The following is a 26973-nucleotide window of genomic DNA, read 5'->3' as shown; positions in this document are numbered from 1 at the left end:
CAAGTCTGCCGTGGTGCAGACTGTGTGAAGAAAACAGATGTTGTATGTGCAGTTCTAAATATCGTTTGTATCGGCTGGCTGCTGATACTGAGTATCGGTCAATATTTTGGTCATATCGGTCGATATTTTAGTCATAACGCTCCTTTCAAGCTAAACCAATATGAGCCCGATGTCTGATATTTTGAACCTTGATGTGCACAGACAAGAGTAACCAGCGAATTTTCAAATATGAAAATATAAGATATATATCAGTTAACATAGCAAAATGCAGCTTATCTGCAGTGCCCTGTTATTTAGTTACCTTCGATCTTCCAAAGTCGTAGTAGATGGTTGAAGTGCAGAATATAATGACTGCAAGATATCAGGCCGCCCATCCAAAGAGTTGTACTTATGGATATACCCTGTAAAAGGAACCAATCAGACGTTGCATCTTAAGACCATCTAATGGGAGCAAACATGCATTTATAAGGGGGAAAAACACAAGTCACATGTATTTCATTAGGTAGATGAACTGAAAAGAATCATGAGAAACATGTGGAATACCATTCAAGGAATGGCGGTGTTGCTTGGTTAATATAACTCCAAAAGAAATAAACCTAATCATGGTTGTCAAAATGAAGATTTCACAGAAATTTGAAGATGTGTGCCATGGTAACAAACTTGCAGAACAAATTGACATGATTCTAGCTATCTAAAAGGTACTCCCTCTGTTCACAAATATAAGATGTTTTGGATAATTCAATATGGATTATATACAGACTGAAATGAGTGAATAAAAACACTAAAACGTGTCTATATATATCCGATTCAGAAAAAAGTTAGAACATCTTATATTTGTGAACGGAGGGTGTAACAAACAACAATTTAACTCACATATGTATAAGCTCATAAAGCATCCAGCACATGTTGCTTCAACCACGATAACAATCCTGCATTATGTCAACTGGAATTGTAAGATCAGTTTAGCTTGGCATACTATAATATAAAAGTTAGAAACAGGCTCCCCGAAGCGATAAACATGTTAAACTTCAGCCCAGGAACTCTAATTTTTGGGCCAACTGACAGCTGAACTTATGTCAACAGAACAGAATACTAGAATACGGGTTTAAACACAACAACATAAGTAACCAACTGAAAACTTTAGAATGAAACAATAGAAACATGCCATATACGCCCATGCATTGCCTTCTCTTGCCATTTTGCTTGAGAACATGCCCATGTATTTTGCTTTGTAGTACAATATATAGATCAAGTTAGGCATAATGCTTTTCTTGCCAAGTTGCAGAAAATCATCCCAGGTAAGCTTAGGTATCCTCAGCTTACATTAAACAATTATGATTCAAGAGAGATCTCACAAATTTACAGAGGCTAAATACAGTGGCAAAGGTGTACCTTAGTAACAGTGAAATTGATAGTATATGTACAAAAGGTTGCCAGACTATGATTAAGAGCATTAAAGCAGTGCCTGCAGAAGCAATACACAATAACAATGAGTCAGTTTGACTGCGAAACATTAGAATGCATGAATCACCTAGACCTTAATTCATTGTGTTAATAGATTATTAAATCAGCCCTAAGAAGATAAAAATTAGAACCAAAAGCTATACACACTCTCAAGAGATGGAACCAAGGTGAAATGTTATCACATAAATGAAGCAGCAGCTCACTATAATGCTAGTTATAATTTATAAAATAATGATAAATTCTGGTTTAGAGCATCGCGCAAATTTGTTTGGTACTGCTCACCATAAGCAATAGTGGCAAATGGAAGTCGAGCAATGTGCTTCAGTTTTTGGCTAAAATCGTAATAGCCCTGCATGTCAAAAGAGACGCAGCATGTTAAAGTACAATAAGGAAAGGTAACAAAATGCAACTGTAGCACAGAAGGTAACAGAATGATAAGGGAACATAAAAGCTGATCATCTTTATATTCAAACATAACACTGGAACCTAGTAAGGAGAATAATTGAAAAGGCTTTTCACTGAGGAGCATATATTCATGAAACTTACGAAGTGTCGATCAAATTGATTACTCCAACAAACATATCACCACTATTACATGAAATATGAAATTAAAACACACTAAAGTAAAGATCTTTTTGATCGGCCGTACCTGCAATCTCACTTTCCTGACCTGGTGAACCCAATATTGTTGAAAAATGCCTGTGTTGAATTTCGCATGAACATTAAGTAAATAAATCACGTCAAGAGACATAACTTGAAACAAACAAACAAAATGAGCTAGTCAATCTGATAGAAAACCTGTAAGAAGCAGAAGGATAACATTGGAGCTGCATAGCAATGGAGGGATCATGCCTGGTAAACGAAGAAATATCCATGGAGCAGACACAGAAACAGCAGCATAACCTACCTAGAGAATAAGAAAGCACAGCTGTCATAAAGTGGACAGAGGAAGTGAAACAGCGTTTTGCTGAATATGACAGTCCCACGGAATAACAAAATACATGATGTTTTAGTTCATGTGGATACTTTACAAAGTACAATTATATCCAAGGTAATCTTCTTATGCATGATAACAATGAATGTGATCGTTATTAAGAAACTTGTCCTTACCAACAATATACAGTACAAGGTGCCACTGACTATGCTCCTAGGCTCTCGATGGCCAGATAGGGGAGCTTCATGTAGTAAATCGATAAACCTACATAAAAAAAAGGATTACACATACAGAAGAAACAGTATGATTGCCAAAAACTAAAGCAGTAAGAACTATACAAGGATAACGTAAATGCTGAGACAGCTCAGCTAACTATCTCTGTTTCTGCATCACCCTTGATCGTGCTGCTAGCTATCATGGAGTTCATACAAAATTCAGTTAACAATTGCACTGAGATTAATCCTGCATTGCAACATAAGCTAACCCGAGCAGCCAATTGACGAAACACTCAATCCAATCACTAGCCCCATGGACAGGCAAAGGGATTCAGACGATCAAGAAGGAACCTACGCACAAGCACCAAACAGTAACATGGGGGAAGAAATGCAGATTCAGAAAACTAGCCCCACGCCTTGTTTTCACATAACTGCTGCATACTTCACACACCTTAAACAAAACTCCGGACTACACGCATGACACAAATACAGAAGGCCAAAACGTTAGCCAACGCTGTGCCCCTCCCTCCCCACCTCTGCTCTCGCATTCAACGCACTAGCGCGGAAAATTTTCAACCCATGGCTAGGGCATGCGGCACCAACGCCGCAGAATCAAAAAACCTGCCGAGAGTGAATTGCGGACCACGCCGCGGAACCTGACACGGGCCGAAATTCCACCGCCATTGCCGCGGAATTGAGATCAGAGATCACCGCAGGCGCAAAGACGAAACCTCTACTGGACCGACCTAGAGGGGTTAGAGCGGCAAACTCACAGCGCGTCCTCCTCGGGGGCGGGGACGGCGGGCGCCGCGCCGCCCCGCTCGTGCGGCATCGCCGATGCGGTGGGGGAGTCGTCCCCGGCCCCCGCTACGCTGCCCGCGCGCGCGCGCCTCCTCCGGACGCCGGGTCGATCCGAGGGGTGGTCGTGGGCGGAGCGGCTCGGGCCGCAACTCCAATCTGATTAATGCGCGCCCTAGTGGTGGAATTGACGCGAGCTCGCTTCGGTTTGATTGATGATCTGTGCGGCGGGGTAACGTCAGCCCCTCTCCCTCTCCCTCCCGCCGAGGAAGAAGACAAGGTGCGAGTGGCTAGTGCTCTCTGCAGTCTTGCGACGTCATCTAGTCGTACTCTTTCTGAGGCTGCCGGTGGGTCCCACCCTACAGCCTCTCTTGGATTTCTTTTGCAAAAAAAATCAGATCTATTAGAAAAAGTTCATCAGAAGGACAAATCACCTCAAACATAATAATAATTACCTCGAGGTATCTAAACCAGGGAACAACCACTACCGTCGTCGTCAGAATGAACCGTCGACGCGTTGTAATCGCCACTCCCCTACCGGAGCCGGCTTGACCTTGTCGATGAGAGTCGAGAAGTTTTCGTGGGTGGCCCCTAAAGACCAGCACCCTGAAGCCGCGGGCGTTGTCGTTAAACCCGAATAGATATGGAGAAATTGACACCAAACCTCGTTGTTGCGCACACACGACGAGAAACCATAACCTCGCTGTTCCAAGGAGGTGGTGAGAATCTATGTCAGAGCTTCGCTGACTACATCTAAATGGACAAACTCGAGGAGGATCGAAACTCCGAAGGCAAACTCGAAGAAAAAGCGCCGCCATCCATCTGAGCGCCGCACTTGCGAGGACTGAAAAACTCTAACCTAAACTACTAGTCGGAGCGAAGGCACCGGGATCCCCTCCACACCATCGGCCATCAGAGCGGTAGGTAGAGGGATGGCGAATTCATGGACTCACGAGCAAAGCCCAGAGGGGAGAGCTTGCCCTACCACAGTGTCTCAAGTAATATCACACCTTTTGTTTACAATGGAATTTGTAGTTCATCTCATATGCAGTTTTTGGAAGCCATTGTAATGGTTTATCAATCTGAATTATCAGTGTCATAGTTTTCTTATCAGCAACATGCACATGGATTAGTGCCGTACATAGTTTATTTTCTTTCTTTTTTCCCGGGAAAGTGCCATACATAGCTTATTTTCTTTTTTTTTCGGGAAAGTGCCATACATAGTTTATGCGCAAAACTCCGGCGGCTTCCCTCCACCGGCGACCTCGGTCGTCGATGGTGAGGGGGGTCGCCGGATCCACGCGTGTGGATCGTTTTTACTCTCTCGTAGTTTAGGTTTTTAGGTTGTTCATCGTCTTTGCTTCGGCGACGACGATGACAACGCTGAATAAAGATTCTTCGGATCCTTTCCTGACGAGGCCATCGGTCCTATGGTTGGGGATGGATTTGGAAACCAGTCTGTTCAAGTAAGGATGGCGTGGCGGCGGCGGCATCCTCGTGGTGGACCTGTGTCCTCGGGCTCCGCCGTTGCGACGGCGTTTGCTCCAGCGTCGGCGCGGAGCTTGGGAGGTAGTCCAAGAGCGGATGCAGATTGTGGTCTGCATCGACGACATCTGGAAGACGGAGCATGTGCTGGGCTCGTGGTTGGTGGATGGCAGATATGGTTTCCTCCTTCGGTGTTTTAGTCGTGGTGGGTTGCTAGATCTGGAGTTCGATGGCGTGTCCGGGGTGTTGCCCCGGTCTGATTCGTTCAACGGTAAGGGTTTCACTTTTGGCGAGCCACCTTGGAGGTCCGTAAAGCTGCATATCAGCGATGGAGCCGCGTCGAGCTCGGGTCAGGAGGTGATTCGTCATTCTTTTCTTCGGTGGCTGCTGTGGTGGTGCCGGAGGCAGGTGACGGGCGTTGGTGTCAAGCTCAGAGATGTTCTGTTATCTTTTCAGTTTTGTCATGTCGGTCTTTACGTGACTTGTACTTTGTTCTTTATGATATGAATGAGACACGTATTACCATGCAAAAAAAACTGAATCACAATATTGTGCTCTTCAATGCAATTCCAGGAAGGTCAAAACTTTAATACTGCTGGTAAAGATTGTATGTTGCATATGAGAAAAAAATATGGGGTTCAAAAGATGTAAGTGACAGCGACGGCTACAGATCTAATCTCTTTCGGCTTCACCGACCAACCCATGGATTATCCTCCCTCTGCATGCCGCTAAAGCGGCTGGTGATGGGGAGGGGAATCCTATTGCATTAGCTCCGGCTAGTAGTTTAGGTTGTGTTATAATTTTATCATGGATGGCATCCAGGTGGATGGCGCTGACTCTCCTTTAAGTTGGACTTTCGGGTTTTGATCATCCTCGAGTTCATCCATACAAAACGGGTTCAATGGAGCTCGACATAGATTCCTTTCATCTCATTCGGGCGGCGAGGTTAGGGTTTCTTGGCCCGTGTTCGCATGTCAGGCGCTTCGTATTAATCCAAGAGTTCAGTTGTGCCTACTGCAACTCTAGGCAGTGGCGGAGCTACAAATACAAAGTTGGGCGGGTCAGATTGAAACTGACCTCAAGTCTAGGCTGCTGATCCTATGTAGTATAGTTTTGTAATTTTGCTAAAAGTCTGGGCGGGCCATGGCCTCTTCGGCCACAACGTAGCTTCAACAGCGGCTCTAGGTTGTTGGTCCTTGGAGACACGTGCACAAAAGACTTCCCAACTGTCATTGACGAGGTCAAGCCAACTGACTTCGATAGGGAAGCAGTGACAATGGCACTTCAACCCCTCGTTCTGGTGGCGATAGTGGTCGTCCGGTGGTCCAAGGACCTCGGTATAGTTTTAATTATGTTTGGAATTTTTTGTACTTCTAATGAACCTTTATAATAGATCTAGATCCTTTCACCAAAAAAAGAAACAAGTTCCAGATACCCCTAAATCTCCTCTTCTATCTTGTTCAGTTGAGATTCGGTATAACAGTCACCAGTCACACAGCTTTCTCCGTGGAGCAAAGATCGATGAATTCAGTAAAACAGTCACTACCATTTCTCGGCCTAGTCTTAATCAGACTGTCAACGAGCATAGTAGCAGTAAGCAACTTGTACTGTTGAATGGTAAGTGGCATTCCAAATTCAGCGGCCACAAACAACATTTAGAACTCGCAACATTTTGCACATTTCTTGAAAGTGCCCAGGTGGAAAATGACTGCAGAAAGCTAAGCCGTAAGTAGCAGCACTAAGTAATGCATGCTGGCATGAAACATCAAACTCATATCCAGCAACATCAACACACGCCTCAATCGCCTCTTGTTCAGTTGAGATTCGGTATAACGATCACAGCTTTCTCTCCACGGAGCAAAGATCGATGAATTCGGTAAAACAGTCACTACCGTTTCTCGGCCTGCTTCATAAGTGGAACGTCAGGGCCGGTCCTGACATATATATGTAAATAAATGTACCCCTATGGACGGGAGTAACTACACAGCACCATTATACTTGACAGTGGGATTATGTAGGTGGTACAACACCATCATCGACGAATGCCTGGCACGGCGAAGGGTGTCAAATTGGTAATGGTTCTCTTGACAAAGACTGAGAAACGCGTGCCTGGTGTCGAAAAACTTGTTTTCTATGATACCGTCTCCATCCTTTGTCTCTTCAGGCACACCCACAATGTCAACCTAAATGAAGAACATCAAGTTAGGTTTCCTCTTTTCTTTTTCTAAAGAGAAGAGAGAAGAGAGTCTTGGTTGGTTAGTTACCGGATGGAGCTCATGAGTTTCTCTACTATTGCTCGGATGCCTCTCCCTCTCTTCAAGCTCTTGTTCTGCACTGTAGCACCTGCATGCAACAGGAAGATACAAATGTTCACAAACACAACTTCAGAGAAGCTAAAGGTTTTTCGAAAATGGCGAGCTGTATACGTAACTGCAAAGTACAAACAACTCATCCCAAGGATAGAATACTTCTTATATAGTACAGAATTTCCCAGCACATGTAGTTAATTTCATCAGCCCCCAGCTAGGCCTGATGCTGTGTTTGGGGTGGACATCAGTCCCCCCTTGCCTTTCCAGGGGAGGATTATGCAGTCATCTGGGGTGACCCCAACTCCCCAAGAGACACCCCAGTTCAAGGATACAACAGTTTGCGTGCTAGACAAAGCTACTTAAACTGCTGCTTTATAAAAAAATTATTACCTCCATCCCAAATCTAAGACAACTAATTCGGGACGGAGGGAGTATATAATTTGTCATGCAAGTGCCTAGGCACCTGTTTATCTCAAGGCACCTGGCCCTGAGAAAGAGCAATGATGCAAAAACCTGTTGGCACATACAGATGCTTTTGACTTCAATCACATATAGATCAAGTACACGTGGGCTCTATAGCACAGGTGTCATATGGTTCAAGAAATTGGCTTACTTGTCACATATGTAAAAACTTCTGCATTGATGACAAGCCCAACGTTTTCCAGACGACATAAAGCTACGACAATGGCTACAAGAATACTGCAAATGGACCATAATGAAATCTTCCTTCATTGGATAAATGGTTTCCCCAAGCTGCATACATCAAAATCGAATTCATGGTAAAGATGTCATCGAACTGAAACAAACAAGTACATTTTCACAAAAATGAGGGGGTTCCGGGAGATATACAGTATTACAAGAGGTGCAAGAGAACCACAGAATAAACTTACCTTTTGCATCAGCATATCATCCTCGGAAGCGTTCCCACTTAGATCAGTGTGGCCAGCAGCTTCAAGAGCTCTTTTTCTAATAATTTTCTTTGCATTACCCTTCTTCTGAAGCTTTTGGTCATCTTCTTCTTGATGCAGTTGATTGACCATACCTTCGGCAGCTCCTGGCCAGTAATCTCCATCGAAGTAAGTCAAACGAGAAGCAGTAACTTTAGCCTTGCACTCTCCCGTAGTAATGAAGAAATGGTCATACAGATTTGTAAGCTCAACAACAATCTCCTCCTTAGTAGCTTTTCGAATCATGGCTAAGCACCTGAGTGTGTAAGACATTTGAAATCATGCAACCAGGAGCTAAATGTAAGCAGAAAAACACGTGTGTCAATCCAAGGCCTTACCACTCCCGGAGTATGTCAGATGTTCGAGTCGTCTGAATCGTAGGATTGCAATAAAAAATGTTATCACCTTCCAGAGGTGGGCGAGCCCATATATAACAGCTTGTGAATCCACGCTGCTTGCAGTATTCAAGATATCCTATCTGTACACATCGAGAACTGGTGTAAGATTACAGGAAAATGCTAGCTCAGAGAGGAAGACATCACATCTAGTAGTTTCATACAGGAATTTTTTCTGACTAGCCTATCAACAGCAAATATATTCGCAACTGTGATTAAAATTCAGCATATGCAGCAAGTTACCAGAATTTCATGGTAGACGAATGTACGCAAGGCCTCTCCAGTGGCTGCTTTAATCCCGGGTCTGAAGTATTTCACAGAATCCAGGTATGACAAGTAAACACGACGTTGGTTCGGGAAAGCGCATTCAGCACCAAATTCTTGAACATACATTCCAAATAAGCAGACTTCTACACCATCTATTTTCTGGAACAAAAGAACAGCCTGCCAACAATCATAGGAATAGAATCATATCACTCTCTGTTGTCAGCATAATTTATACATTAGGCATAAGTTCCTACCTTGGACTTGTAAGGGAATTCCGTCGGGTAATTATCTTCTTGAAAAGTTTCCAAAAAACGTGGTTTAACTCCAACCTTCTTATCCACTGATGAAACAACTCTGACCACAAGACCATCTGCTCCAGCAACCTAACAAATATGGAACAATTAGACTTTAAAAGTGACGGAGGAAACATTTCTATCAAAATACTAGTTCACAATGATGCCAAAATATATGGTGTCTGATGTGATTCAAGTTACAGGAAGTCCCTGTCTCAAATAATACATAATCAGAACTCAACAAGACATCATAGAAAAAGAAGCGCATAAAGCATCAAGATATATAACATACTTCAAGTACACAAGTAAGCAAAGCTCATATACACTTCAGACTTCAGGTCTCTGAGCTGCCAAAAGATCATTCCTAGGTTGATTTTTCAAGCCAACCATCTTTTTTGTAGTCCAGTTGCTGTTATTGTATTTTTTTATTGGGTCGTAAATAATCAGATGAAAGAAAAATTGCACTATATGCCTGCGTTGCAAACTATAAATACAATACAATCTGGTTTCTTTTTCATATAAGCCTTTAATATATAGTTGAAGCACCCCTTCCGAACAATAAATGGGTAATTCATACTATAAGTTAATTCTCCAAAATGGTATACCTCATTACATACCAGGTGGGAGTATACAGCTAGATAAACTGCTAGGTCATCCTGGTTGATGGAAAAAGTTGCTATGGGATCTGAAAGAAAAATTAAACAGGCCCCACATTTGGTCTGTTTTTTCTCCTTTCAAATCCGGTAAGCGAAAACATGGACAGGACAATCATTACAGTAGGCTGCAATTATTTGCATGGTATTTTTTAAAAGGATTTGCATAGTGTATAGGCACTTAAAAAACACTATCAGATAGCATATTTTTTGTCACAAAAGGTAATATGCTACCATAGTGCATTAAGGAGCCATGCATTGCTGAGAAACATAAACAAATGATGTACACGTGCTCTTCCACCAACACTTAGTTTCACTAACCTCGTCAAAACTACATCCTGACTGAGATGCCCGTGCCTGTCTCTCCAGCTTAAGCCGTTTAAAAAGCCGCTCTTCAATATGATCGCTAAGAACAGTTCTTGGCAGATCACTTGCCCCAAGAACAGCACTCTGTGGTGAAGGCACGTGCAGCCCATGCTTCACTTCATCAATATAGCAATAGAGGCAAGTATATGCTTGTTTTACATCATAGTTTATGCCATTAAACAGAGCACATATCTGATGCTGCATCTTTCACAATTAACCCACTGTGGAATGCATCATTCAGAGAGATTTAGTAAAAACCGAATATAATCAAAACTACAGTTATGCAACCATCAGAATAGAAATACGGAACTTACACATTCTTCAGTTTCCTCATCATTTCTATTTTTCTGAAATCGGGCCTTGGGAAACATCTGTCCTTCAACCTCAATGGTGTGACCACGGGACTTATTGTAACATGGAATACAGACAGAGTGGCTGGTATCACCAGTGTTATAAGCATAGTATGGTCCATTTCGCCTTATCCGAGCACCACAAGGGAAGCAATACATTGGTGGGGGTTCAAAAGTGAGTTTTTCCTGTTTGCAGAGCTGGCATGCATTTTCATTTATACTATCAGACACCGGCGGCAGTTGTTGACCATATAGGGGATCTTCACGTAGTGAATCAATAATAAGCCTACATAAAAGAAGGATCGTGTGTCCTGAGAAAACATTATGACTGCCAAAAACTAAAGCAGTATGGACTATGCAAGGATAACGTAGATGCTCAGACGGCTCATCTAACTATCTCTGTTTCTGCACCACCCTTGGTCATGCTAATCGCTATCGTGGTCGTGGAGTTCATACAAAATTCAGATAACAGCTGCACTGGTATTAAACCTGCAGTGCGACTTAAACCAATGCAAGCAGCCAAACTACTCAACACTCCATCCAATCACTAGCCCCACCCCATGGACAGGCAAACGGGTTCAGATCGTCAAGGAGGAAGCCTAAGCACAAGCACCAAACCGCAACATGGGAGAAGAAGTGCAGATTCAGAAAACTGACCCCAATGCCTTATTTTCATAGCATTATTTTTGCACACTTCACGCACCTCAAACAAAACTCTCGACCACACACAGGACACAACAAATCTAGAAGTCAAAAACGCACGAGCAACGCTGTGTGTGCTCCTCCCTCCCCACCTCTGCTCCCGCGTACAGCGCACTAGCACAAGAAACTCCAATCCACGGCTGGGGCAGGGATGCGGCACCAAGATGCCAAAAGCCCCGGCAAACGCACCAAAAACCTGCTGCGACTGAATCGCGAACCGCGTAACCTGACACGAGAGACAGGCCGAAATTCCTCCGCCATTGCCGCGGAACTGAGGTCAGAGACCACCGCAGGCGCGCGCACGGACGGAGCGTCTACTGGGCCGACCTAGAGGGGTTAGGGCGGCGGACTCACCGCGCGTCCTCCACGGAGGCGGGGACGTGCGCCATCGCCGCCGGCCCCCGCTCCGCCGCCCGCGCGCGCCTCCTCTGGATCCGAGTGGTGGTCGCGGACGAAGAAGCTTAGGCTGCAACCCCCGTGCGATTAATGATCTGTGCGGGGGTGGAGATTGATGCGAGCTCGGCTCCGGTTTGATTGATGATATATGCGAGCCGGACTCCTCGAACGCGAAATCGCGACCCAGCCGCCCTTCTACCCGCCTTCCGCCGCCAAAGTTGGATGCGGCCCACGCTGGCCATCTGAACCGCACATACATATATTAATTCACCTAAAAAAACATATATTAATCTATAAAATACTCCCTTACAAAAAATCTGCATACATCCGCATTCTGGAGGAAACTCTAGTCACTTCGCTCCGCATGCGCCCCAATCTCCAGCGATCTTCGGCCTTCTCCACAGGGCCGGCCCTGTGTTTCAGGAGGCCCTAGGCGAACTCTACGACATGGTCCCTATGTCCTAAGATCATACTTATATATGTATATGTGTGCGTGATACATAAACATCTTTAGTCTAAGATTTGATGACTATAATGATTGTTGGATGGCCATATTATGACAAAAGTACTAAAAATATACTAAAGTGAAACTAACATGACATGATAACCTCAAAGAAGGACCAAATTCAAAGAACCCTTCAGTGTTCGAATTTTCGGATCACTTTCTTTCTTTTTTCTCCTATTTTCAACAACCGACAAATGCTTTTTTAGGCAACATGGCATGGTAATGTCAGAAATTTATACATCGGATGATTGAAACTCTAGACAAGTACGCAAAATAACAAAAAAATAGGGTGATTACGTACGGTGAAAGATTTTATTAGAAAATTATACACTGAAATTATTCCACGTACTAAAGAATAAAACAAAAAAACTACTAAAAATTGGGGTTTGGGGGGTGGATCAGGAACGTGGGGCGCTCACGGCTCACAAGCGTATAGCGTATTACCTCCTTGCTGGATATGCCAGATGGCCGGACTGATGCGCGGGGCGCGCAGCCGCGACAACCAGCGGCGGCCAAGGCGCCGGGCGACAGGCCGACGATCGAGAAGAGGACGAACAAGAAGACGAACGCACGAGCAACGAACGCACGAGCTAATTAGCGAAACTATGACTCGATGAGATCTTGTCTGATTTGTTTCACACAAGCGAAAGGAGCGGCTGTGGCGCCGTGCCTTCGTCTCGCGTAATGACTGCTTCGCTAATCGCTACTAGCTTTATCTGATGGGCCTTATTTTTTCTTATCTACTTCATCATGGGGCCCCCTCCGCCCTGGGCCCTGGGCCGTCGCCCCCCGGCCATACCCACAGGGCCGTTCTCCAACATGATGGGCAGCGGATACTGACTCTGACTCTAAGATATCCCAATTCATCGTCCGGACCTCGTGCCATGCGGGGACAAGGAGAAGATGTCCGTTCGCATGGCTCTTTGCCGCTCCCGAGAGGAGTGCGACCAACCGCGTTCTGAGTCGATTCAGGGGGAATCCATTGCGTCCGCGTAAATGGCGCCGGACCTGGTGACCACCGGCTGGCGGCGCAACCCCTTCGGTAACGCATTGTCCTTGCGGCGTCCGGCTCCAAGTTGGAAGTTAACGCTAACATGGTTTACGACTCAACTGGCTAGGAGGCGCAGCGTGACCGCAGCGTGCAAGGAACAAGGCGCGGGATGAAACCGCGGCAGCCCTCATGGTCGAGACCGCGGAGGCGGAGTCGCATGCCATCATGGACGAGGAAACCCTCCGTGCATGCAGCCTCAAGGGAGTGGCAAAGGAGGACAACATGCCCTGGCAAGGAAGCAAAGTCAAGAAGTCCGGACTGCTCCTGAGTCCTGACAAAGGAGGGGGAAACCACTAACGGATCTGAAAGCTCCGGCTGGATACATATTGAGTCTTCGACCACTACTTCCACGACAAAGATGTTAAGGGCAGTCGTGGGTGAACTTTCTCCAGAGCTCTAGCCACAGCCCTTCTTCCATGAGATTTTACCAGTCGCTAATTGGTATGTAGAACATTGTCAATTTTTGGTAAGTCCGATGACATGTACTCCCTCCGTCCCAAAGTAAGTGTCTCAACTTTGTGCTAACTTTAATGTAAATTTATACTAAGCTCAAGACACTTATTTTGAGACGGAGGGAGTATGATGAAGTAGGAGCATATGCCAATTTATGGTAGTCCGATGACATATGTACTGTTGGGCAGTCTTGCGACGTCACCTCGTCGTACACTCACTGAGGCTGCCGTAGGGTCCCACACCGCAGCACCTCCTGGACGACCTCACGCCTTTTGTGATTGATAATGGAATCTGTAATTCATCTCATATGTGCTGTTTTTGGAAGCTGTTGTAACAGTGTATTGTTCTCTGGATTTTCAGCGCCCTTGTTATTAATCAGCAACACCCATCGAGTTTAGGCGCAAAATTGTTTCATTTACTGTATAGTGGGAAGAGTTCTGAAATACAGGTACAGGAAGGTCAAAAACTCCAATTACTAAAAATTGGTAAAGTTTGTGTGTAGTTGTACTACATACAAAGAAAACGGGGTTCAAAACCGGTTTCAGAAGCCCCTAAAAATCTTCTCTTCTATTTTGTTCAGTATAACAGTCAGAGCTTTCTTCGTGAAACAAAAAGTCGATGAATTCCACCTACAATCTTCACAATGAATTGGAGGTTAGATCCAGGTCGCCACTCTTCAAGCGACAGCCGCGGCAGCAGGAGATGCTTGCGGTTGCAGATCAATGACGCCGTGGCACCGCGAGCATAGCGTAGGATGGTCAACGAACGACCCAACGTCCTTGGTGTAAACCCAGCAGCGCTCGCATTTCACGCCATCCGCACGAGTCACACCGATCCAGATCTCGCCCGTGCGTGGGCCGCTGAACTTTCCGGCGTAGGACACACCTGATGTGGTTTCTTCACTCAGGGATGGGAGAATCTCCACCTGCAGAAAGACAAAAAAGAGATGTCAAAACAAAATTGAAGGCAGAAAGAGGGCCTCTGATTTTGAGAAAAGACAAATGTTCTACCTGAGACGTGATAAATAGGCGATGAAGAGCATCTGCATCATTGGTTGCAGAAGCCAGCTCCTTCAGTTTGGATACCGTATCGGGATTCTCAGCATGGAGATAAACCTTTGCGTCCAAACTAGCGCCGATCAGCTTCCCTGTTCTAGCGCTCTCCAAAATCTTGTTCACCTCTGATCTCAACTGGTTAACAAGCAAATGCAAAATATCTGTAAGAAATCAGTGTTGAAGATATGAACTCATGTGTGGCAACAAAATATATATTAAAATAATGACCATAAAATGATAATAATAAAAAAAAAGAGCTGCAAATGTTCTAGTATCTATCACTAACGTTTGAACTTTGAACTGCCAAAACATCTTACATTAGTTACACCCTCTGTCGCTAATGTAAAGACGTTTTGGCTGTTCAAGAGGTAGTAGCAATTAATTAACCAATTTAACAGAAATGAGCGTATTACACATCAGAAGTGGTTTCATCTGTGTCTGATCGATAAGATGGAACTTGGATGTGTTGAACTGGAATGTTCCAAGTTGGAGGCACGGGTTTCATAAAACATATATTTGAAGAAAAGATGGCTGGCCTCTAGGAATATATCGGTCAAGTTATAACCTACAACTAGGGATGCAAGGAGTGCGCCACATATCACACACCCCAGTACAAGTTAGTGTTAATTTTGTGGCCATAGTATGCTAATTGCATTGCAGGACAGGGAGGGCGCCACTTGCGTCCCTGCCTACAACCCATATACCATGCACTAAGGCGATGCAGAAGTGTTGTGTACCTCCAGGATAACACTCAGAAAATCAACATCATCCTTTTGAACTGAGCACCATTCTTCATTCTTATCTGGCCATTTTAGCTCGAAAGCAAACTTGGCAACAGATCCATCTTCCAAGGTATGCTCAAAGGGCAAGTTCTGCCAGATATCCTCTGCTAAGTGTGGCATAATCGGAGCAATGGCCCTAACAAGGTAGAGTAGATGTGCAGCAAGGACTGTCTGGCAGCTTTTCCTCGTGTAGCTAACTCGGCCACTGATAAGATAAGATCACATAAGTTGCATTAACAAACAACACTAGCTAGATTCAATTCTAACTAGATGCAGATGGAAATGAACATTGGATGAATGCCATACCCAACATAAAGTCGGTCCTTTGCAACATCAAAATAGAAATTGGACAAACCAACGATGGCGAATCTCTGAAGGGTCTGAAATAGAGAGAAACGTATGTCAACAACGGTATCCTGAGCATATGGCATCACATACTATGACAATTGTGCACCGCATGTGATCTGAAATTCTGATAAGAAAATTAAACAACTTCCAGAATGCAGAATGAAAACAAAGGAGTAACTGAACAAGATCATTCCACTTCCAGGAACTTTGATCATCCAAATCGAACCAACTCCTAATCGGCAAACCATATATTCACTAGCCACACTTTGTGTTTCTCAAAAATATGACCTGAATATACCAAACCAGATAAACATAGTTTACGCATGCATGTGCATAGAAACATGTGAACACACACGCACAGTGTAAAAAAAGGAGGAACAGGAAAGTCTGAATTAGTATGACTACGCAAAAATGTTACACACCTGATATATTTTATAGAATTGGTATTTATCATAACTATCCTTCATGGAAGCCACAACATTTTCCAGTTGGAAAAGTGCGTACTGGTCAATTTTCGGCAGATCACTGTAGGGCACAGAATTCTCTGGCTATAGAGAGGAACATAAAAAAAAAGATAAGATTAGAAAGTATCATGCACTGAAAGGAATGCTGTAAAAAAAATAAGAAAGGGAAACTAGAGAAATAATTAAAATATATTAACAGTACGTAGTATTAGCTAGGGGAGTATATATAACGAATATCATGCCCTCCTTCCTATTATCTACATCTAATGAAACAGTTCTCAACTCCAAGCATTATATTCAGCTAACCAAAATTAGTTCAAAGCTTTGGCCTGAGAAAAGAAGGAAAAAGCAGTCTGAAGAAGTTCACTAAAATGAGTATGGGTTCCAATTATCAAAAAAGTACAATTAAATGCGTAAGAATATCTGTTGTTCGCTAGGGCATCGGTATTATAAAAAAATGAAATGACAATATATACTTGGCCACCTGAACTTACGTTCCAATCATGGAGATTTGCTAACAGAAAACGCATTGTGCCTCGTAGTTTTCTATACATGTCAGACATCTGGCGCAAGATTTCCGAACCAATCAACACATCTCCAGTGTAATCAACACTAGAAACCCATAGACGGAGAACATCTGCTCCATAAGGAGGCTCTTTCTGCACAACGTTGAGAGATATTTCACTCCTCAAAACCAGAAAGTAACACAAGTTTCTGTAGGAACATACCCTAGAATCTTTCCCACCAAGAATCACTTTCTCAGGATCCATGACATTACCAACAGATTTGCTCATTTTTAAACCGTCTTTGTCCAATACAAAACCGTGGGTAATAACACTGGAATATGGAGCCTTTCCTGTTTGTTTAATGGGAGAAATGGAGAATGAAGATGTCAGTCCCCAGATTTCAGATGCCAAAAGTATTGAGAGAAAAGAGCGATGAGTGTTCAGATTTCAGAGTTCTCATGAAAAAATAAACAAATAAACTATAATTGCATCATTGCATATGGATCATTTTTCATTTTTTACATAAACATGATACTTACTTACTTACGAAGCCTTTTATCCCAAACAAGTTGGGGTAGGCTAGATATGAAACCCTTTCACGAGGACTTCCCAGGAGGTCACCCATCCTAGTACTACTCTCGTCCAAATGGATTTCATACCCAAAAGACTGGCTAGTTTTTACGTTGGCTCGCCAAGCCTATCACAACCCTTAGATATGAAACCCTTTCATGAGGACTTCCCAGGAGGTCACCCATCCTAGTACTACTCTCGCTCAAATGGGTTTCATACCTATGGGACTGGCTAGTTTTTACGTTGGCTCGCGAAGCCTATCACAACCCTCCTCCTTTACCCGGGCTTGGGACCGGCTATGCCTAGAAGACATAGGCGGAGTTTTTTTACATAAACATGATAATAAAAAAAAAGGGCAACCTGGTGCATGTAGCTCCCGCTTGCGCAGGGTCCAGGGAAGGGTCCCACTTTGGGTCTATAGTACGCAGCCTTTCCCTACATTTCTGTAAGAGGCTGTTTCCAGGACTTGAACCCATGACCTCATGGTCACAAGGCAGCAGCTTTACCACTGCGCCAAGGCTCCCCTTCATAAACATGATAATAGTTTACAGAAAATATAACGAAAATGTCTTTAAAGATATCTTGTAGAATGAACTGTTGATGAATCATGGTGTAGACTCTTAGTGTGATGCAGTAACTTATATCTTATATAAGCAATATCTATTCCTAAGAAAGTAAGGTAGCAACAAGAAATGTTTCTGGTGATATTAAACCCGAACGAACTGCAACAAATATTACCCATAATTACCTGTAGTAGCGATGCTGGTCAACAACGAACTCTGAAACCATCCACGATGTTGGTCTGAACCTTCAAGGTATACATCTGCAGGGAAATTAAGGCCATCCCGTTTTGCTGAAACAGCAGCCCATGAGGAGCCTGAATCAAGAGAAGATGTGGAATCAATAAATAATTAGTGTTCTTAACAATGCTCAATCTTGAGATATATTATTAAATATGAGTGCTTTGAGAGGTAAGGACTAATGTAACGTCAGGACAAAAGGTGGCATCGAAAAACAAATAAGTCGGAGGATTGGATACACAATAACAAGCCCAATAATGACATCAATGCAAGATTATAACACATGACTAGGGTGGCTTGGCTCAGTTTGAAGGCTCTGCAATTAAAATGATGTCAGCTGTCAAGATTGACAGTGTGCAGGCAACCGTACACACACAGTGATCTATGGTGAACGTTGATTTATGCATTGTCACAACTGATAATAATCATCACCAACTGAACTTTCTAAAATATATATTATTAGCAGAATAATGAAGACAGGATCCTACCAGAGTCGAACCAAACATCCATTGTATCAGTGCCCTTACGATATTCAGATGCTTTGTCGCGATATTTATCTGGAAGAAGTTCCTCAGTTTTCATATACCACCAGGCATCACTGCCTTTCTCTGACACTATAGCTGCATAACAAAAAAAATTGGTGGGCATTCATGTGATTCTAAATCCAATCAGAAGTTAAGACATTTTTTTTCTGTAAGAAGGAAAAAAAGCATGGCAAGCATAAGGTCATTTAATGATTCAGAAAGTACAAGTACAAATGGATCAAAGCTTCATGTCATAAAGGATCACATAATGTATCTTAGAGATATCTTTGAAAAATTCTAAACTGGACTTGGTACAGATACAGCAGACATATTTAGGCTCAGTTTAGGGTTGCTGAATGTGCTGAGCTGTGCTTATTTATTATATTGACAATGCAATGTGCTCAATCTATAATCTGCTGTCGGAAAATAGTCACGGAACTAGAGATAAGTTGGTTAAACAAGCACCAAAATAGGCAAAAGCTGGTTGGATAAGCTAGATTGTCATAAGTCACCGCCGCAATGTCAAATGCAGTCTTAGATGAAAATACTGTGAGATATGGCACATAATTGATAATTCAGTCCATATGTTGCACCAGAAAGTTAATATATAGGAGCATTATCTAAAAAAACCTTGAGGGGCACCTTGAAACAAGACATTTAAGTTAGCAATTGCTTGAGGATGATGGTGTTGCAAATGCAGAGGGAACCTAACAAAGAAGTGCAAGAAATCATAATCATCGGCATACCCTTGATATGTCCAATCGTTTCTTCAGTTATAAGAGGTTCTTGTGTGTCTACATGATAAAAAACAGGAATTGGAACTCCCCATGTTCTCTGCCGGGAAATACACCAGTCAGAACGGCCAGAGATCATGTTAACAATCCTGTTTTCACCCTGAGAATGTTGAAACACAGGCAAGAAACAGGGTTAACTTGTCAGACAACACCGATAGCAATTCAAGAGTATGATTAGGTAACGCAACAATATTGGAAGGCAACGCAACAATATTGCATGAAACTGATATATGGAACAAAGAAATCAGTTGCCCAAGGAAAAAATCGAGACAAGTAAGAAATATGCACGGAACTTAAAGCACTTCGACAAGTACACTAGTTAAGATAAGAAATATGCACTGAGCAAACATCCCAGGTACTGTTGCCAAGCGTGAAGTATTCACTATTCAGTACTAAGCAGGTTAACAGTTCAAAGAGGTTCAGTGAGAAAATAAACCAAAGGAACATAAACACAGTTGCAGATTCAAATTTTAAGTTCAAGAAATAAAGCAGCTAAATACCTGAGAAGGAACCCAGGTTACTCTCTTGATTGCATCCAGTGCAGCATCCCGAAAACCATCCACAGAGGCAAACCACTGCTCAGTTGCTCGGAATATGGTTGGTTCTTTCGATCTCCAGTCATAGGGGTACTTGTGTTCTGACAACCAGAAAACACAATGGGCAGACAAACTTCTAAATAAAGTCCTCGATATTCACATGGCTTTTATACCAAAAACTTTGAATACATATTGTGAAGTTACTCACTGTAAGGCTCTTCTAAGATGAGTGAAACATGTTCGTCCAGATACTTCACAACTGCAGCATTACCAGCTCCCAGGACAGATAAACCACTAAATTGTCCAGCTTCGGCAGTGAAGTTCCCTTCATCATCCACGGGAGAAACAATAGGAAGGCCATATTTCAAACCTGTCAGGTAGTCTTCCTGGCCATGGCCAGGGGCAGTGTGAACAAGGCCAGTTCCAGATTCAGTTGTTATGTAATCTCCTCCAATAACAACAGAACATTCATTGCCATTCACAGGATGGAGGTATCTGAAGGCACCAAGCATAGCATGAAAAAAAATCAAGCACAACCATAATGAAGTTAGAAGAGCAAAATACATACCTGCAGTGCTCCAAGACTGAACCAGGAAATGATTTCCGGATTACAAGCTTCACACCCCATTTGGACTCTAGAACTGAGACAAGATCAGAAGCCACGATGATAAATGGTTTCTCAATCCCAGAGCTCAAAATACTCCCAAGTTTTTGTTGCTTTCCTCCAGATGTTGACTCACTTTCCAGTACAGACTGGAGCTCAACTACTGCATAACTAAGCTCAGGGTTCACAGCAACAGCTGACACAAGAAAAGGTTTTTACACAAGTTAGTACAATTCCAAAAAATAAGGAATGTTTGAAGCAAACTCGTACACAGTATGTGCAACAACCATGCAAGTGTAAGAGAGGAAACAATGATATATTCTGATTCCATACTACCAATGAAATTAAAACAACGTCATTGTCAGGTGGCGGAATAAAAAAACTTCAAATTTGCGATACATTACCAGCGTATGTGTCATGATTTGCGTTCAAGCTATGTTATTTAATAGCCTTAATATTCATTTATCTTGATTATCAGTTACAGCATCTTCAATACTGCTAGCTGATTCTATGATATTGGCATTTCATACTACTTTAGGAATTAAAGTAGCCTATTGCTATAAAAAGAACTCCACATAGAAATTTAATATTTATTTTCCATGAATTGATTTGGTTATAGACATACATCATGAAATCAGATAAATACTTTACTTTTACTGTCATCCATCTCCCGCCAGTTGAAAATTTCGAAACAGTTTTAAGGTGGCTGTCATGACACCCCAGTTCAGAGTGACTCGCTGGACGTTTCCGTTGAATTAAAAGCAAACAAGGCATCACCTCACCAGCATTAGCAGGAATTGTCCATGGAGTAGTGGTCCATATGGCTAAGCAAACATTAGGGAGAAATTCATCGAGCAACCCAGAGTTAGACGGGCTGGTAATCTTGAATGCCGCATATATGCTTTTGGAAACGTGATTTTCCGAATACTGGAAAAGGTAAAAAAAAGCATATGTAAGGAAAAATCAACAGATAAATCAACAACAGAAGAAAATAAAAGCACCTGTATGCCCAAAAGTTCCAACACAGCTCAAAAATACAAACAAAAAACTCTAGGATTCTCAGATTATCCACAAATAGGTCTACCAGAGTGACCATACCATATATATTTAAGTTGCAACGCCATTGGCAGTAACGCATGTGATACTATCACACATAGGTTTAGTGGAAGACTACTTTATGTAACAAGTTTTGCAAAAATGCACTAGGTTCGTTGGGTAAACATAGGCATTAATCAACATGAAAGAACTTACAAATGAAAGTTACACAGGTTGGCATGCAGCATGTTACACAGGGTAACTTTTGCTCAAAAAACTAGATAGACAACTAGTAAACTACGCCAAGCAACTTCACAAAGAGAACACAAATTAAAGCATGATTCAGCATTTAAGTACACATTGAAATAATTCAGAATTATCAATTGTTTATTTGCATACTCAACAATCACTCAATCAACACCATCGATTATTCAGTTGCATTAACACTCACTTACAGATTACTGTGCAACAAAGTGTTTGACAATAAATTAATGCAATCGAGTAGAAAGATTAAGCATACCTCTAACTCAGCTTCTGCTAAAGCGGTACGTGAGGACGGACTCCAATGGACAGGCTTTCGTCCTCTATAAATATATCCTCTCATAACCATTTGACCGAACACTTCCAACTAGCATATCAAAACAAAAGGTTGTTACTGCCATGGTAAAATTTAATTACCAGTAAGGGCTCCTGATAAGGATGAAAAGAACTTTCGATATTAATTATCATAACATAAACTAGAATTTATACCCCAGCATATTGTCTTTATACTGGCATGGTATACAGGTCAAAAGAACAGAAAAATTAGCTGCTCTAATTGCAAGCAAGATAGAGATGCTGACAACCCAATCAAGTCATCCAATCTCCAAGACACTGTTTATAAGGCGTCCCGCCTTGGACGCTTAGGCGGCAAGGCACCCTGGCAGCGCCTTACAATTATGCCTGCTTTAGGCAGTTAGGCATCAGGGCGGTTGGTGCTCGCCTTAGGTCGCCTTACCGCCTTAAAAACAATGCTCCAAGCTCTCACTCGAGTGAATAGAATAGATACATATAGATGCATTTCCATGATTTTTTACATAAATGGTAGGAGTAACAAAGTGAAACCTGAGCAGCTTCATATTCTGGCGAAAGAGTTAGGTAAGGGTTGTCCCAATCTGCCCATATACCGATCCGCTGCAAGCACAGTGTTATTTGTTAATATACAAGTAAGGAACTAAAAGCTAAAACGTCTTGAAGGCTTTCGGTAAGCAGGAAGAACATGTGCCAGGCATTAAATGACTCTGCCTTGCCTTAGAAAACTGTACACACACCATGAAATACCACAAAACTTAAATAAGGGCATCTGACTCGCTAACCAGACCAAATTGCCACTAGAATTTAAAATGAAGAAAATATTACCTTGAAAGAATTCATTTGTGTATTAACAGTCGCTTTAGCAAATTTTGCAGCCTTTTGCCTTAATTTTATAGGTGTTAGAGCATTCAATGTTGCTTTGTCCATTGACTTCAGAACTGCAGTAAATGATCAACTGTTACTTGGTTAATGTAATACATGCAAAGCAGCCATGTTCTATGTGAACCCACCCCAACAACAAAATAACCACAATTAGATACACTTTTGAATATGACAACATTTCCATAGGCCATATAGAGTTGAGCTACCTTTTAATTCTATCGGAAGGCCGTGGCAATCCCACCCAGGAACAAAGGAAACCTTGTGATTCTGAAGCAGCTGTGCAAAAAGAAGAGAGGATCAGAACACTGAATAAATGGCAAATTATGGTTTCATTTGGTCCATGTTCTAATACTTGCGTACTGATAAGGATTTAGATCATACCACCACCATCAGAAAATAGAAAGGGTCGCCAAATCAATATGCACAACATTGGTTATTGAACAAAATGAGTTAAAAACATTTCACCAAAAGAGAGTTGCCAGGACAGCATAATAAAATGTTATAAAAATCATCATGTCATACACAATCAACCACAATTAGGTGTCCATCTCTCTATATATATATATTTATATATTTATTTATTTATTTATTTATTTATTTATTTTATACAAGAAAAAATTCTCATCTGGCTGGCTTATCTAAGCTGGAGACTGCTTTCTTATATCTCACACACAATCAATTACTCTAGTCTTGTAGAACCTAAGCTGGGTTATCTAGCATTTTAGCATGAGCAATGGCATTTACATAGGTTCAATCTTTGTTGAACTGTCAACAGCAAGCTGAATATGCAGACTTTACCATTTGAAGATAATGACACATGCATCAAAATATGGGGTGGCCCAGAAATTGAACTGAGACATAATATGAATTCGTACCAATTGTTTCCCCCAGAAAGAAATATGTCAATGGTTTGCAAATAAACATGTGCGTACAGCTAGATGAAATTCACGGATAGCTGATACCTTGTAGCGATTTATAATATCTTTGAGAACTTTATTCAGCGCATGACCCATGTGAAGATCACCATTAGCATAAGGCGGGCCATCATGAAGAGCAAATGTAGCCTAATCAAACAACCAAGAAAACCAACTAGGTCAGATGACTAGTTTCGTTTTCATTTATAGCTCTACTTGAAACAGTAAACTCACCCCAGTATTCCTTTCGGACACCCTCTTCAGCACCTGGTTCTCCTCCCACAACTTCTGGAGCTCTGGTTCGCGCATAACAGAGTTTGCTCTCAAGCCAAAACTCGTCTTTGGGAGATCCACCGTGTGCTTGTATTTCCCATCTTCTTGTTTCGCACCTAGGAAAAACCGACAAGCTATCAGTTCCAGGTACCTCTGTGTTCTAATACCCCAAGGAGGACCAATGACTAAAACGAGACTCAACCTGTCAAACATCGATTAACTGCTAATTTCAATTTCAAATGTTCCAGATCAAAACACTTATATCATTAAGAGATTTTCATTTTGAAACATGCCAAATCAGACTACCTATACTGTTTCCCGCAAAAAAAGACTACCTATATACCATTAAGATCAGTAGGTTTAAACACATGCGAGTAATGAGGTGTCTTACTGTGACTCAATGGAAGGTACTTTTATCTCTATGACTGCACTCAGGTATATTAAACATGGATTGTTTTTCTAGCTTTTAACTCTGAACTTCTAAGAATAGCAAAATTATTCCTTAAATCATCAAATTCCCATATTCTGGGTATATATAGCATATAATCTCAATAGACTTGCATCATCACAAGCACAATCACCACCGTTTGAGCACTGCTTCCACCATCCAACATCTAAAATAAGTTCGCCGTGTTCTTCTAGTTATTCACAAAATGAAAACCAAGATTGCTTTGATACCGAGACACCAGATGCAAAAAGCTTATATTGATGGAAGTCTTGTACAGACCAAAAAGAGAACATGGTGACAAATTGTGATGAAGGCATAGACACATTATTAAATAAAAATTGCATACATGATGACCTAATGACAATGAAATGACCCAGCATGCATAATGAGCACGAACAAGAATGACGTTTATCAAAGAGCAACATCTATCAAGCTAAATCGACTAGATTAAGCTCGAGTTACACGCATCCATCAAGTGAACACCCCGTCAGTTCCGACTACGGGCAAATTTCACTCAAAACCCTCATCAGCAATCGATCCGAAGCTCAGGAAACTGCACTCAAACTCATTCGTCTAATCCTACTACTGCTTGTGTCCCTAGTCCTTAGCACCGAATGCAACTCGCGAGCACTCCACCTCAAAAAACCGACGCCCCATTGCAACACCAAACAGATGGTCACCGATTCCCCTAACCGAAAACCCCCACCCTGAACCCCCTAATGACGCGAGCAAGAGACGGCTCACCCTCCGCGGCCTTCTTCGCGGCCATGACGGGCCCCCGGGACCGGCGCTTCGAGGCCGACGACGACGGGGCGAAGAGCTTGCTCAGCTCGCTGCTGAACGGCCGCCGCGCCGCCACCGGCGCCGCCCCCAGCCTGCGCAGCGGGAAGCGGCATCTCTGCGTCGAGAAGACCTGCGGAAGAGCGGGGGTTCGTGAGGAGTGCCTCTAGGAGGTTCGGCGGTACAAGGAAGGGGGGGCGCGCTTACGCGACAGCAGGAGGCGGCGTCCATCCGACGCCGGCGCCGCGAGACGAGCGAGCGAGCTGGCGAGCTCGCACTGGTTCCGTAGGGTAGAGGCCCCCGCCCGGCCGGTCGACGGCGAGGTGGGTTCTGCTATGGGCGCGACAATGGCGGCATCGGGGGATAAGGGGATTGGCGAGAGAGGGGAGAGGGGAGGAGGGGAGAGCCTGAACCGGAGAAGAGCGGCGTGGAGGGGGTTGGCTCGTTCGCGGAGGCCGGTGAGGCTGCAGTGTGGGCCCCTCATGGTTGGGCCATTCGTTCGTGAGGAGAGGGCGTCATCATGGTTGTTGGGCCACTTTGTGAGGAGGGAGGTACTGGGCTAGGCCGCGCTGTAAAGGTCCACTCGGCCCAGTAAATGGACAGGCTGCGAATAGTTTTTTTTTCACTAGAAAATAGTTTTGTTTTTTTGAGAAGGCAGCAGTCTGGAGAAGAGCAAGAAGAACCTCTCAAAGAAATACATACAGTACAAACAAGAAGCAGCATAGGCTGGCTCATGCACAACTTAAGTCGGTTAAAACAGAACTTTGCTACCCCCAAACAGAAATTAAAAAGGTTTTGAAGTTTCAAAACCGGGACCTCTCATTCACTCATGGTTTAAAAGAGATTCTGCTTCACGTTTGCTATGGCCAATCTCCATGCATGTTCATGGCGGCGCGCTGGACCCGTAACTCTTTAGGTGGTGTTTGTTTCTCTAGTTCTAGGACTTTTTCTAGTTCCTGGGACTTTTTGAAAAAGACTCTCAAGGAGGTGTTTCTAAGGATTTTTAACAAAAAGTCCCAAAAAAGTCCCATCCTGTTTGGTTTGCTAGGGACTTTTTCTAGTCCCTACACCAAAAAATCCCTGGAAACAAATACCCCCTTACTTTACTTTATTGGGAACATGGCGAGGCACGAAGTGTCACTAATGATGAACTAAATCGAAGGTAGTAGTAGAGTATGTGATGTGGGAATGGATCACTGAGACGGGAGGAAACAGAACGCCAGAGAATTTTTACCTGAAACCGGAGCCATCTTCCTCACGAGCTGGATGTTCGGTCAAGGTTTCAATCTCTCAAATCAGTGGAAAGACTTTTACCTTGTACCCTGTTACTATATATAGAAAAACACTTACTTGCGTGCCAAGTGTCCTGTTATATACTTCTGCAATGCATCACGAGAGTAGGAATTAGCATTACGCAGGCTCCACGCAAATTCAAACTTGTCAGAATTAGTTACTAGCATATGTTCTGCTACGGTAGAAGTAAATTATAAGTCAATTCGGTA

The 26973-nt window shown here is 42.9% G+C and overlaps 2 protein-coding genes and 1 pseudogene across 6 annotated transcripts in view; all 3 read right to left on the bottom strand.

The window, feature by feature from the left end:
• LOC123138491 (protein FIP1) overlaps positions 1-3703 on the bottom strand; it is a 6097-nt gene extending 2394 nt beyond the window's left edge. The window contains exons 1-8 of the mRNA XM_044558472.1: positions 3387-3703; positions 2575-2662; positions 2263-2371; positions 2114-2163; positions 1747-1813; positions 1393-1465; positions 874-929; positions 302-401 (exon numbers count right to left, since the gene is read on the bottom strand). Coding sequence (XP_044414407.1) covers positions 302-401; positions 874-929; positions 1393-1465; positions 1747-1813; positions 2114-2163; positions 2263-2371; positions 2575-2662; positions 3387-3445 — 602 coding nt within the window. The 5' untranslated portion in view covers positions 3446-3703. The remainder of the gene's footprint in view (positions 1-301; positions 402-873; positions 930-1392; positions 1466-1746; positions 1814-2113; positions 2164-2262; positions 2372-2574; positions 2663-3386) is intronic.
• Positions 3704-6726: 3023 nt separating this feature from the next.
• Positions 6727-11808, bottom strand: LOC123138490 (probable histone acetyltransferase HAC-like 1; annotated as a pseudogene).
• A 2168-nt stretch (positions 11809-13976) lies between these two features.
• On the bottom strand, positions 13977-25939 carry LOC123138489 (isoleucine--tRNA ligase, chloroplastic/mitochondrial). Of its 5 annotated transcripts, none has more exons than XM_044558466.1 (22): positions 25679-25939; positions 25436-25604; positions 24205-24359; positions 24019-24120; positions 23263-23332; positions 23000-23112; positions 22706-22774; positions 22122-22229; positions 21349-21493; positions 20531-20762; positions 20171-20457; positions 19927-20063; positions 19379-19526; positions 18597-18728; positions 18057-18185; positions 16961-17088; positions 16727-16891; positions 16191-16316; positions 15727-15800; positions 15376-15625; positions 14594-14773; positions 13977-14508 (listed from the first exon to the last, which is right to left on the bottom strand). In XM_044558466.1, the coding sequence occupies exons 1-22, from the start codon at positions 25700-25702 to the stop codon at positions 14260-14262; spliced, it is 3192 nt and encodes a 1063-aa protein (XP_044414401.1). In that variant the 5' UTR covers positions 25703-25939; the 3' UTR covers positions 13977-14259. The 5 variants fall into 5 exon arrangements, with proteins under 5 accessions (XP_044414401.1, XP_044414406.1, XP_044414402.1 ...); XM_044558471.1 differs by lacking the exon at positions 25679-25939 and adding an exon at positions 24922-25014 and having other exon boundaries at positions 24205-24403; positions 25436-25587; XM_044558467.1 differs by lacking the exons at positions 24205-24359; positions 25436-25604; positions 25679-25939 and having other exon boundaries at positions 23000-23129; positions 24019-24126.
• Between the last annotated feature and the right edge of the window lie 1034 nt (positions 25940-26973).

Source organism: Triticum aestivum, chromosome 6B (assembly GCF_018294505.1).
Source record: "Triticum aestivum cultivar Chinese Spring chromosome 6B, IWGSC CS RefSeq v2.1, whole genome shotgun sequence".
Lineage (NCBI taxonomy): Eukaryota > Viridiplantae > Streptophyta > Magnoliopsida > Poales > Poaceae > Triticum > Triticum aestivum.
This window is presented reverse-complemented; position numbering and strand designations above follow the sequence as displayed.

Excerpts from the sequence above, each read along its gene's own strand:
- LOC123138489 (XM_044558471.1), bottom strand. The coding sequence starts at position 25,587 with ATGCCGCTTCCCGCTGCGCAGGCTGGGGGCGGCGCCGGTGGCGGCGCG. Across the intron at positions 23,333-24,018 it reads ATATTATAAATCGCTACAAG|CTGCTTCAGAATCACAAGGT; the intron begins GTATCAGCTATC and ends CTTTTTGCACAG. Across the intron at positions 21,494-22,121 it reads TAGCAGAAGCTGAGTTAGAG|TATTCGGAAAATCACGTTTC; the intron begins GTATGCTTAATC and ends TACCTTTTCCAG.